Here is a 13,576-nt window from a genome sequence, read left to right as displayed (position 1 = left end):
GTCGATTCTCGGCCCGATCGATTATCGCTCGCGTTGAACACAACGGTACCGAGTCCCGCTCCATACGTCTCGCTTTTCCCGCCCTTTACTAGCTTAGGTATATAGCATTAGACGCTCTCAAACGTATTTGAAAAAGCGCTCAAGTCATCATCAAAGTGGGAAAGTTCAAGGACCCTTAATCCGATTGTAAAAACGCGGCGTAAAATCAAATTAAAACTCAGGTTTTCGTGAAAGATTAAAGGGTCTAATCGTTAGTTATTTACAACCCTTTATTAAGAACGAAGGCGTTTGGGGCCGACGATTTATGGCAACTGCAAGTTCGTTGCACAAAAGAATTAGCTTCTCTAAGCGACATCGATTGCCAATAAATATCGAGGTGCAACACTGTAGCAGTCGCGTGAAGAGAAATTCATAATGCAAATTCAGCGTAAGGTTTTCGTAGGAAAAGCAATAATTTGTCACAATTGGGCACGATTAGATCGGCTCCGGCGGCGATTGGGCATACGTCGTAAATAACAGGCGGTCAGACGCACGCGCGTCGAATCGCGCGTTTCCCGCCGGCCCGACGTTCGCGGAGATCGTTATTGGGCTGATTGCTTTCATAAACAATGCCTTTTGTCCGTCGCTTCTCGCAACTGAGTTGTTATTTACTCGGATAACGGCAACCCGGCGCTGGCTGCGTGTCTGATAACACGTTTCGCGTTTATGCAATTCAGTTTAGAAGCTATAACGCAGGCTTAAGATATAACGGGACGTTAGCGAGCTATAATGAGCGGACCGTGCTTTATCGATGGCTCCCGCGATCGGTATGAGATTCAGACATGCCAGATGTACACAGCAGAAGAGTATTTTTTCTCAATATTTATATTATAATACAAATAAACACTGGATATTTCTACGAGATCTGTACACGGACGAAAGTAACCTATATAACCGGATTGGCAAGTTTAAGTCGCAGTAGGCAGGATACGTTAAAAAAAAGTTAATATTTATTTTATTTTAAAATACGATGCTGTTGTATAGTTAAATAAAGCCTTATAGTTAGCTATCAAACACGAGAAATAATGAATGGAGACTGTCAGACGTAAGGCCTTAACGGTAGAAAACTCAGCGCACGATGTCTGCTCATGAGGTGAATAAAAGACGATCTTATGATCGTCAGAATATGCTGGATGTGATGATTAACCAGCTAGACCGTCCTATTGAAAATCTATGATGGAGGCCTTTGTTCGGCAGTAGACGTCCTTTGGTTAAAATGTTGATGGTGAATGCAATATTTCTCTTAATTCACTAATCAGGCACTGACTGTCTGCAATATTCTAATTGAAAATCAATGTTTCGCCTACATAGTGATTCTGATCACTAAATCATTAATCGATAATGTTGCGATCGATTACAGTTATTATAATTTTTCAATTAATTATTATTCTTTATTTTGTATTGTTTTCATTTAGGTTTATCTTTTCAGTTTTCTTCTTTTGTTATCGCGTTTTATGTGTAATTATGTTCGTTATAATGGTGTTAAATAATTGTTTATCTAATTAAATTATAAATACACTTTTTATGCGATCGATGCATAATATAATAGTTTCTTTTCTACGTTTACTCCTAATTTACATAACTTTGTTCATTCTGTGCGCGCAAACATGTACAAAATCGATACTAGGCAGTAGCGGGTTTCAGCTTATTCATTTGCGCCAATTTCATCACATCGTCCCTTCAAACGGGAAAGCGGCAATTAATCTCGGGAGAGGCGACGTTTAGGAACTCATCAGTACTTTCCCTCCGCCCTCCGGGGAAGGGCAGGGGGTAAACACCCGCTTCAGATAACCCGCGTCATGATTAAGTGCGGGAAGACGTACCGACAAATAGGCATCGAGGCATTAGTTACGCAGCGCTCATCAATACATGAGGCCCCTCGTATACCAATACAGCCTTTTCGCTGTACATCGCGACCTTCTTATTGATTTATACGACTTTGTGAACATAATAATTAGGATTTTGGAATGTTAGATAAGCATCCTGTAATCGATTAACTGGCACATTTTACACTCACATTTATAAAATGTCAACGTTACTGTATTTTATAGACACGAAAAAATGTTATGTTACACGACACATTGTTATCGTTCTTTTCTCTTATTTGGAAATCTCTATTTACTTTTTATACAAGACCGTAGTAGTAGTATTAGCAACTGATATTATTTTGGTTTGGCGTAGGATATGGTTGTCCTAAACAGATCGCTCAACAATAGTGCAAAAGTAAAAAGCTTTGGCAAGAGATGGAGTGAACCCAAGATTCAATCTAAAATTAATTGTGGACGAAGAATTAAAATTTAAATAAGAAAACCGCTTTAATACGAACCTGTTGAAATAAAGCTTTTAGAAGTTAAAAGGCAGAAAAGTAAGTAGGCCTGGATTTCGGTGTACCTATCTTTGCCAAAAAATTGGCTAAGTTAAATACCTATATATATGCTCTTTAGTTTGAAAATGAACGCCACTTTGACACCCTTCTTGGGTGGAATTTCGTAAAATCTTTTCTTATCTCATCTATGTTCAGCAGGCAATATTTTTACTGAAAAGCCTTATGGTTCCCGAGATATCGCGATGAGTCAGTACATAGGTGGAAATCTTTCATAAATATTAATAGATAAACATTGTTTTAAATTTTTAATTCGTATACACTATAATAATCGCGCATAAGCGCTGCGAACGTTCGCTAATACGTAACCGCGGCGTTGTTTGAGCGCCAAATTACTGTAAATCAAGTGTTAAGTGTCGCGGAAGCCGCCGCTTCCTCGACCACCGCGGCCGCTCTAAATCCGCCCCGGCAGCGCGCCTCGTAAACTCGCGATCTAACGCCTCCGTGCGCTCGTAAATCATCGATCTCGCGATGCGATGCGATCTGGCACGTTTGGCACGCTCTCCCGGCTTTACGGCTCTTACCGACTGCGCTGTAAAGGGTTTTACAGCCGCGAACACGGCGCAACGGGCTCGCGCGCTGCCCGCGCCTTGTCCGCAAGTCGCCCGCACGCTGCACGCCCATCGCTCATTTCCTACACGCCGCTTTGATCTAAGACAACTAACTAAAGAAATAATTGCGTTTAATAAAATTTGAATATACTACAGCTATTCGTGCCTTATTGGCAAGCTCAGAGTCCCTAAAAGACTTATAAGTTATACTCGAGATTTCTCGAAGGAAATCAGGGAACGAAAAATTTACCTAGGGTTTTAAGGTATTGGAGTAGACACCAGTGATCTGCAATGGTATCGTAAGACGGCAATCCACAGAAGACTTTGTTAATATCATAGGAATACCATGTATATAAACGATCTACGATTGAAATAATGTTGAATAATCATGATGACTGCAAGAAAAAAAAACTGTTTAAAATCAGTTTAACTACACTGTATATATCTAATAATTATATAAAAATATTAACTCGTCATTTTCACTTTAAACTCACTCTTCAACCAATTATAAATAAAATTAGTATATAAGAAAGTAAAGAGAGAAGAAGGAGAAATTAATATGAACCCTTTAGTAACTACGGACGTGTTTTTTAACGATTAATATATAATATCCCTGCTATTCGTCAAATGGCACATATACTGATATTAAGATTAAATTTATTTTAGACTACGTTCTAAGATTTAAAACTAAATTGCTGTTTTTTGTAGAGTTCGTTTTATATTTATCTTTACCCGTTTATATTAATCACGCACTGCTCGCTGCAAACAAAATAGGTATCTAGTTGTAAATAACCAGTATACTTCAGAATCCGTTTTCTGTCCGTTTTTCAATTTTTTTTTATTTGAATGACGCAAGGTAATACTGGGTTCGCTTGATATTTTTGCTAAGAAACGTTTCATTGTTCCAGGCACACCCATAAACCGGCTGCCGATAATGGCGAAGTCAGTTCTGGATCTCTATGAACTATACAACCTGGTGATTGCCCGCGGGGGCCTCGTGGAGGTCATCAACAAGAAGCTGTGGCAGGAGATCATCAAGGGTCTGCGATTGCCTTCGTCTATCACGTCGGCCGCGTTCACACTCCGCACACAGTGAGTTGTTATTACAAACTTTCCTTTGTTTATCCTTTTAGAGGGGATCGCAAATGTATGCAGTGTTTTTGTAAAGAAAAGTTATCAATAGGTTCACAAGACTGGCTACAATAAGAAAAAGACATAATACTGACTATAGACATACAGAAGTGAACAATCTGTAAATAGTGTTAATAAGAGTTACTAAGTAACATAGTAAGAAAATTAACCTACGGAATATGATGTTGAAATCTTATGTATTGTTAGCTGTGGCTTTAACGTCTACTCGATTTACATCACACATGTACGACATCTACTTATACTTATACTACGATATCTCTGGGACCAAAAGGCTTAAGCCTCCCCCAAGGATATCTGTGGAGAGTTCTATCATAATTGCCATGCTTAGCAGGCGGTTTGGCAATCGCAGTGTTATATTTTTGCTTACCACACTCAGAGGTTGCTGCTGCCCATTCTCTAGAAACTTGTTTATAGACACTGACAGTCTTATATTATTAACGCACAATGTGTGAATTATATAAGACTGTATCCGGAATCGAATCCGCGACCCACGATCGCAAGCCTCGCGACTTTACCGCTATGCTACCACTGCTGAAATTTATTCAACATTAAAATTTTATTACAAATTAACGTACATTACCAATTAACTTATTAACTTACAAATCTATTGTGCTGCATGTCTGTGGATCTTTGCCCTAATTATGCAGAGATCCGGGTAGTTACAATTACGTTTTTTATAGAATTTGGTAGGAATATTTCTTTCTGCAAGTAAAGAGCAATAAAGATCGGATTCTATGATATCCTATCTGCAAGGACGGGAAGTTCATTAAGTTCGCGAAGCAGGTAGAGGACCACTAGTTACGCGACAATAATCGATCAAGTTACACACTCACATACCTCCGTGTAGTCGCTGAATATAACTTGCGTGACATTATAAGCTTAGATCTCTTCTCGAAGTCTTTTGTGACTGTTTATTCCTAAACTACCTGAAAGCTGTTCCAAAAGGCGCCCACGAGCTTAGTCTCTGTATACTGACCTAGAATAAATTACTCGCTATCGCTCTTACATCTTTAACTCGGCGATGTTGTAAATATTAAGGAGCAAACAGCATTTACCCACGACAAAAATAAACTAGGTTTATACAATGTGTTAAGATTTTGTATTCGACATTACTTTTTCTTTTCATACCGATAAGAATTCTACAGTTTGCGGTACGGTTTGCCCGTGCCATGTGTCAGCCAAACTTAACCGCCTTAAAATAGATCTAGAAGGCAAACATTAACTACGCACTTGACATTAATGTTTCCATGTATCCTGGATTCGTTTTACGCCATTAAGTCGTATTAAACCTGTTTGTTGTTGTTTACTTCGTATTCCGTTCCATTGCCTAATATCTACATGGGTATACCTGTGTGGTCTTAAAACAAATGAAACCACGCAGCATTGTACTGCAGGTACGTACGAATTCTCACGGAGAGGAGACAAAGCGGCGTCCACGCCGACCGGCGCGACAATATGACAACTTCATAATTAATATCCTCTAACTCATCTCGTCCGATATAATTTCCCATTTATCATTCAACGCAGGTCCTTCACCTCGTCGCTTATTGTCGGGAACATAAAGGTGCGTCGCGTTAAGAATTCAAAGTTGGTCTGTTACGCATGACGCGTAGATTTGGAGCCGGTGGATTTCTTTGAGCGGACCAGTTAAACTACTACTGTTTACTGTTACGTCAAAGTCTCCTCTTCATCTACACTTCAGTGATGTTAATTTTCGTATAAATTTTCCTTGGTTATCACTACGAAACATAATAATTGTTAACATAATAATTTACGTAAATGTACGTGTCCAATAATACCGCTTCCTACTGGTCGTTGGGAATCTGTAGGTGAGGTCTTTGTCCAGCATTACAATACAAAAGTTACAATTTTTATAGTACTCAATGAAAAACAGACGCTACGTTTACATATGTATATATATATATATAAACATATATATTACTATCTCTTTATGCTAACTCACAGATTCCGAATCTGTAAATGGTACAGTCTAACAGCAATCGTTAAAAGCACTCCATTTTGTTTTTCATAACTTGATGAGTTTAAAAACCAACCTTCAAGCGAAAACCTTTTCCGTTCGACATTCAGATATTAAAATATTAAGTAGTTCATCATTACAATCAACTCGATATATTCATTGACGATGGAATTTTACTTAAATTTTGTAATATTGATCTTTTTTACGGTCGCGACATTAATATTTTTATTGTTCATGAAGCCACGTCGCCGCGCGCTCAATCGCGCGGGCATTAATGACGAATGTCGTATATTCAAATCATCCATTTGACAGTTTATGAAAAGGTAGCCAGTTTTTACGGCGCACCGCTCCGCCATTGTGTAGCGGCATTAAACACGCGAGGGCTACATGAGTGATGGCAACGAACGGTTGACAATGTGGTCTTATAAAATTGACTTTTCCCTGAATGGGATTAGGCATGTAATGGGCTGTTCTATTATCCTAATGAAGAATAGGCGTTTGATCTTAATTGAGTTTAGCGATATGATTTAGAGGCTTGTCAAGTTGTTCACCGATAGGTACACTCACTACTGCGTCCGTCGGATATTATTTGTGATCTTGTCATTTATTTTGGAAATGATGCGTAGCTTCTTCGCCTTTGAATGACAATAAACTTGAACCATGCCTATTGATTGAGTTTATAACTCAGCTTATAGTTGGTCTGGTTGCGTCACGAGTTTGGGAACCATGTACTTTAAGTTACAAGCTTAGCAAGCAAGTTAGCTGGATTTGATTATAGTTTGTATTGACCTGCACACATTATCACACTTAATTATTCAAAGTACAAAATAATATCATTAAATGAATAAATAAGTAGTATACTGGTGCGCTCAAAAGTTTTATATAATCTGGGTAATTAATACTCAATAGTATTTCAGTCTGCTCTCTATAGACCAAGGTCGTATTTAATAAATAGAAAACTGAAAATGTGTTCGCTTTATATAGAATTTAAAGCAATAACTTTTCGCCGTATTCAATTATATATACCTTTTACTGTACATCAACTCAGAAGAAACAAAAGACATTGATAATAGGAAATAGGCAAAAATGAATTATGAAGAAAACCAACGAAAATAATATGGAATTATTTAATTTCCATAATTCCCAGTAAGTGGATTGATGGCATAATTAAAGTCGTGGGCAGTCGCTGGACGCGGGCAGCGCAAGGCCGGTCTTCGCGGTGATGTTTGGGGTAGGCCTATGACTTGCAGTTGGCGTGTATTGGCTGATGATGATGATATTGGCTTATATTATGTATACTCCAAATAGACAGTAGGTGATTGTTGAATAATGTTGCAAATATATAGTTGTTATTATAAGCTGAAATAAGCCGCATGAAATTAAAGATGGTTAAAAGTTACTATGTTTTTTGTGCAGATATATGAAGTACTTGTACGATTACGAGTGCGAGAAGAAGAACCTGTCAACGCGCAGTGAACTGGACGCCGCTATTGAGGGTAACAAGCGGGAGGGTCGCCGTGCCTCTGGCCAGTACGACGCACAGGCGGCGCTCGCTATGGTGAGTATCAGAAACTACGTAAGCCATAGTTGTAATGTGTATTGCACGTAGTGTTGCTAACATCTGATAGATGGCGCTAAAACAAAATCGCGGACATGATATATGAGATATTTATTATCACGAAATAAAAAAAATGGAGAATTTTTTTATAATTATTTAAATAGAAGTGAAGTAGCAAAAGTTTTATCGAAGTGTTAAGGATATTTAGACTTAGCTACATATAAATATTTTACACTTGCGGAACTTTACGTTATTTTGAAAGCTACCCGTCTTTATCATGTAATTTGCATAGCTTTCAAAATTGAGCAGGTATTAAATAATCTTTTTTATAATTTTGACAAAGGGCGCAAGCTTCATTGTAAGACGTCTACCCCCTAGGTGCACAGACGATAAGTAATACGTTGGTTATATTGTGAGCAGTAGTGAACGTCCCTTTTCTTACATCTCATGTTCTAAGCTCAACGTTTTAAGTCCTACGTCCTAGGTTATACGTAAGCATCGGCTTGTATCACATGTTCACTGTTGTATTTTTTGTCAGCCGTCGTTGAGCCGCGGTGTGTCGTTGGCAATGCCCCTGTCGCAGCCGTTGGGGCTCCCGTTGGGCGGAGCGCCCCGCCTGCCGGTGCACGCGCCGCATCTGCACGCACACGACATCGAGTTCCGTGTACGCGAGTACATGAAGATGATTCAACAGCAGCGTGATCTCATGCGGAACGGTAAAACTGCATCTATTTTTTTAGTCCAGCTCGTCAAAAATTCGATTTTCATTTATTTATATAACTATCTACTTAGAATTATTGACAGTGTCTTCTTGTGTAGATGTGATGTCATGATAAGAATGCTAATGGAACCCTATTTCTAGAAACCAAAATAAGGTTGAGCTACCCAATAATTGCACGCTGAGAGGGTTCGAAAGGCATTCTGATTTGAACAAATCCCACAGCGAAGGATATATTATAGAATATTTTTATACTTACTTTTACAATATCTTTGATACAATAGTAGAGCAATTTATATTAAAGCTTTATTGCACAAGAAGTACTTATAACTGTATTAGATTGTACAAATGTTTGTTAAAGGAACTTTTTAAATTTATTACGTGATAATTAAGAAACATTAAAAGATGTGAATGTATGGTAATATGGAACACAGCTGTCAACAAAAGAGTTATTAACGTTATAAAACCATGAGAAAGGTATAATGCTGAGAATGTTATAAAAATCGTAAAATTCTATCTTATACAAGTGTAAATTTTTTGACAGTAATTATTTTTTATAAAAATTCTATTCACTGTAAAAGTTACTTTGAAGAAAGATTTTAAATTTAAATTTAGGCAGTCTTTTTTCTTTTTATTGCTAAGTTTTAAGAAGTAGTTTGTTTGTGTGTTGTGTTAATGATAACTTGGATTTCAGGCTCCGAGTCACCCCCGGGTAGCAGTGGCTCCATGATGTCACCGCGCGAGGCCGCGCTGAGCGCCATCGACGTGTCGCGTCTCACACTCTGGTCGCTCTACAACAATAATAACAACAACAACCACAACAACATCAATAACAACAGCCCGCAGCCGGACATCGAGCCGCAGCGGTACGAGTCTGTATTCTATTTTATTTATATTCTTATGTTACTTGTTCTGTATTAATGTATACTAATAGCACTTTTCATACTAAAAATGCAGTTAGGTAATAAAAACACTAATAAAGTTTTAAATATTATTAACACCGGATAAAAGTAATCGTAAATTGGGAGAAAAAAATGATTCCTGTGGCTGATAATTACAGTAGAGATATTAAATTAATTAATTAAAGATAATGAAAATATTTCCATGTCCTAAGGATGAATGTATATACAATTACTTTTTTTTAAAAAGCGCAAAGTATCAATTTACATATTATTTTTTTTTGTTAGTCTTCTCGGACTAAAAATGCTGTCTCTACGCCTATTTAGCTATTTTTTTTCTTAAGTTTCAGGTTCTACGCGAAAACTGACTAATAGTACTAGTAGAAGGGCACTATACCCACATGTGGGCAAAATGTCAGCCAAATGACCGACGGACAAAGATAATTTGCATCCGCCTAAACGGTCTTAGGGCTCGGCGGGCTCACAATCCAGTGTTAATGTGGTATCTCTACATACGGTTGCCCAAGCCGAGACTCTCCAGAAAATCCTCGGGTTTCGCTCCCTTTTGAGAAGGTTTAGACTAAACGTCCTCCGCACGACCACCTCGAATCTGCGAAATCCCCTAAGCCAGGTCAAAAATTAATGATTCAACACATTTTTTATGTAAATGGAGCGGTGTCAGTTGAAGCAATAACTTAGAGATTATTTGACCGCATGCCTACTCCACCGATTATACTTTTACTTTAGCTGCTAAGCTCAAGGAATTTATGAGAAAGTAATTCAACAGTGAGGCGTTGAACCTGAGCGAAAGTCCTAACTCGAGCTTGAGTGGCAAGCGCGAGCCGTGTCGCTCGCCGCCGCCACCCGCCAAGCGGCGCACGCCGCGCCCGCCCTCGCCGCGTGACACGCCGCCGCGACACACGCACGCGGCACACGCGGCGCACTCCACACACGCCGCACACGCACACGCGCACGCACACGCGCCACAACACAACGGCAACACCAACGGCGTCAACGGAGCCGCTTTCAAAATCACAACCAGAGGTAAGTTACGCCACACTTATTATAGTTTATTATCATCAACAGTTTCTTCTTACAGTTTGCTGCCATATCTCCGGGACACTTTGTACACAAATAATCCGACGGCCTTGACAAAACAAATATTAACCTGACATAATAATAATAATTAATAGCCTATCATATTATAATTGGTAGATTAAAAAATGAAGAATGAGGACATCCAGAGAAAAAGAGATGACATTATTCGTAAAACTTACGACCACCGGGGCTGAAGGGTTCTCGAGTGGCGACCACGACCTTGTTCATGTAGGCACCCAAATAGGTAGACGGACGATTTAATCAAAATCGTAAAAAGTCGTTAAATACGGGCAACAAAAGACCGGTCATCGAGGCGATGATGTGAAGCCTAGGGGAGTAAAGGCTCTTCTGGTATTTATCTCATAACAGTACAAATGATTACTGTTATATGTGGACAATAACATGAATAAATGAATAAAGTGAAAAATATTTATGATTCTGGTTTGGGCAGAGAAATTAAAATGACACAAAGACATATCTTTCCCTTATATTGAATTAACAGAAACGTGGCCGAACTTGTCTTGTCCGATTCGTTAATATCTCAAGAATTTAATATTCCTCTGCGTACCATAATATCACACTACAATCGCCAACCCGCCTGCGAAGTGTGACGATTATGGTATATTCCCATGTATGGTATATATATCTATGAGCTGATACTATGGCGACAATAAATTAATATTTGTCATTTATTCTGTCAATGTTTATAATATTGTTTATACGTCCGCAGGTGATGCCGCCACCGGAGACCAGCAGCTCGTGGTGTCGATCGAGCTCAACGGAGTCACTTATGAAGGCGTTTTATTCCCCTCGCAAAATGGTAACGGTCAAAACGGTCACAGGCAAATGGTTTCTTAAACACACAGTTTGTGTTCGATGAAACTTCGAATGTGTGACTAATGACTTAAATCCATTGTCATACAAAGATGTTTACTACAGTGATTGAGGCATACAAGCAAATAAGACTATGTATTAACATTGCTCTGTGAAAAAATATAAAACTAATCGTAGATAGTGGTAGACGGTAATAGACCAACGTTTTCATGGACAAAGTCTCTGTTAGTAGTTTTTATCTATTTGTCTATGCTACCAATTTCATCTTGCGGGCTCAAAAATACTAATAAAAACTGCTCAAAATAAATAGAGATTTAGTCGCTTTCAAAGTGGTAATGAAATAATATAATACCACTAAAAGAATTATCCCCAATACCGTGTCCACGATAATAAAAAAGAAGACATCAGGGACGGTTTTCTTGTTTAAAAAACTTCAATGAAATGGCATTAATGTCTGTTGAGATTCCAAATTATTCAATTCCAGATAATCTCTTTAATTATTAGAAGCGTTTACACTGCGATGTACTGAGCTCTTTCACAAGTCAAATACATCGTCTCCACTGCCCGATCTGTTCAACCGTAGATTCCGACGTTCTTTTGTGTTTGTTTAGTGAAACAACGTATAATTATTTGTCGGTTGCGAAATGACAATGTGTAAATATAGTTTCGTATAAAATATCTTATTTATAATTTAGTTATTTGTTCACGGGACCCGTGCCGTCTGTTGTGTGCTTGTTTGGTGTTTTCTTTTTATATTTGCGCTGTAAATTTCTGTAAATAACCATGTCTGTAAATTAAATGTGGTATGTTTTTGCGTCGTGTATGTTGTGATTATTGGGTACCTACTACACTTAGGAGGTGTATATTTTCTAACGTGGAATTCTACAGTATTTATTAGTTTAGTTATTTATAGTTAGTAGTAAGTAGTGTTCTTGTCGAAAGGTGTTTAGCTACTGTTAGAGAGTGATTTTTATATTTGCGATGTAAGCCATCTCTCGTGTACAGAATTAGTGTATTAGGCAAGGTGAGCCTCAAATTTAATATAAATTGATTTTTAATGGTTTTATCGTTTTTTATTGAATCGTTTTAGTTTATTGGTGGTCAGTAAATGCAAGTAAATTTTAACCGTCAATTACATATGGCACCTTTAAAAAGATCGCAGGAATAAATGAGAGAAATTGCATTTTATTTTAACTAAATTCACGTATTAAAAGATCTGCAAATATCGCTTTTATTATAAAGTTCTTTAATGTCATTCGAAGCTCGCCTTTATTTTTGTAATAGGAGCTTCAAACTTAAAATATTCATGCTATTTTATCCGGCGCACATAAAGATAAGATGTTTCAATTTATGCCATTTCCTTAGGTAGGTTGTATTGAGGTAGGTTATTTAGATGTGTAGAATAAGTTCCAAAGTGACTTGACTTAGTGAAGTGAGACGTGCAATTGAAGAAAAGCAATATGGAAAACGATGTTACGTTCTTAACCGCAGTGTTGGGAGCGTAATCTATCAAAAAAAATATATGGAATGAAGAAAATGTTTAAAAATGTTTGAGCTATTTGAATAGCATGCTATGGATTTGATTGTTAGACAGAAAAAGTTAGCAATTATAACGATTGGGATTTAAGAGATTTTTTTGATTCGATTACCAGGTGTAAAAAAAATTATATAATTGTAAGCTACGGCTTAGAGCGGGCGGCTATATACGAAATGTGAAAAAATCTCTAGATCCATAATCAATTCACAAAATTAGTATGTTTAGTAAATGTACAAAAATAAGAAAATGCTTTGTAAATGACTGATTTGATATTTTATAATTAGTTTATTTAATGTATTTAATTTTAAACATTAACTTGTATTATTGAATTTACATTTTTTAGAGACATTATTCGAGCTAAGTAGCGGTAGGGTTTTTAGTACATTCCTGACGATGTACGGAAACATGCGAACAAGCGACGGCCTACGCAACAGGCGGTCGCGGTCGGTTGCCTGCGTTAGCGATTTAGATGTTACACCAAAAATTTTTGATGTATTCAAATTATTATTCTTGAATAAATAATTATAATTATAATGAGCGTGGAGTTTTTCATTTATTCTTCACCTTCCTTACCTTATTTCTTCACTTTCATTATCTATGTATAAATTTGATTGTTAGAAGGCACAATTTGCCTTTATAGCTTTGACAGCTTCATCAAACATATAGCTAGCGGCTCTAGAATCCGATATATCCCGATATCTTGTGGTATCATGGAGTTAGCACTCCGAAAATATTTATATTCTGTAAGCTTAATTGTTAATGTAACAATTTATTAAATATAATATACAAATTATTTCCCTATAAAAATGTCTTATATACTCTTTTATGA

General features: G+C 37.5%; 1 protein-coding gene across 4 annotated transcripts in view; it reads left to right on the top strand.

The window, feature by feature from the left end:
* retn (retained) overlaps positions 1-13,285 on the top strand; it is a 154,714-nt gene extending 141,429 nt beyond the window's left edge. For 3 of the 4 annotated variants that reach the window (XM_068764301.1, XM_068764299.1, XM_068764298.1), the window contains 6 exons: positions 3,882-4,065; positions 7,520-7,661; positions 8,200-8,377; positions 9,074-9,251; positions 10,066-10,322; positions 11,107-13,285. In XM_068764301.1, the coding sequence (XP_068620402.1) occupies positions 3,882-4,065; positions 7,520-7,661; positions 8,200-8,377; positions 9,074-9,251; positions 10,066-10,322; positions 11,107-11,234 (1,067 nt within the window). In that variant the 3' untranslated portion in view covers positions 11,235-13,285. The remainder of the gene's footprint in view (positions 1-3,881; positions 4,066-7,519; positions 7,662-8,199; positions 8,378-9,073; positions 9,252-10,065; positions 10,323-11,106) is intronic. The other variant, XM_068764300.1, reaches the window with a different exon arrangement.
* The last annotated feature ends 291 nt before the right edge of the window (positions 13,286-13,576 follow it).

Source organism: Battus philenor, unplaced genomic scaffold, assembly GCF_028537555.1.
Source record: "Battus philenor isolate CCGP_79_NKW_IND1 unplaced genomic scaffold, ilBatPhil1.0.hap1 SCAF_19, whole genome shotgun sequence".
Taxonomy (NCBI): Eukaryota; Metazoa; Arthropoda; class Insecta; order Lepidoptera; family Papilionidae; genus Battus; species Battus philenor.
The sequence above is the reverse complement of the archived record's forward strand: the minus strand, read 5'-3'. Positions and strand labels throughout refer to the sequence as shown.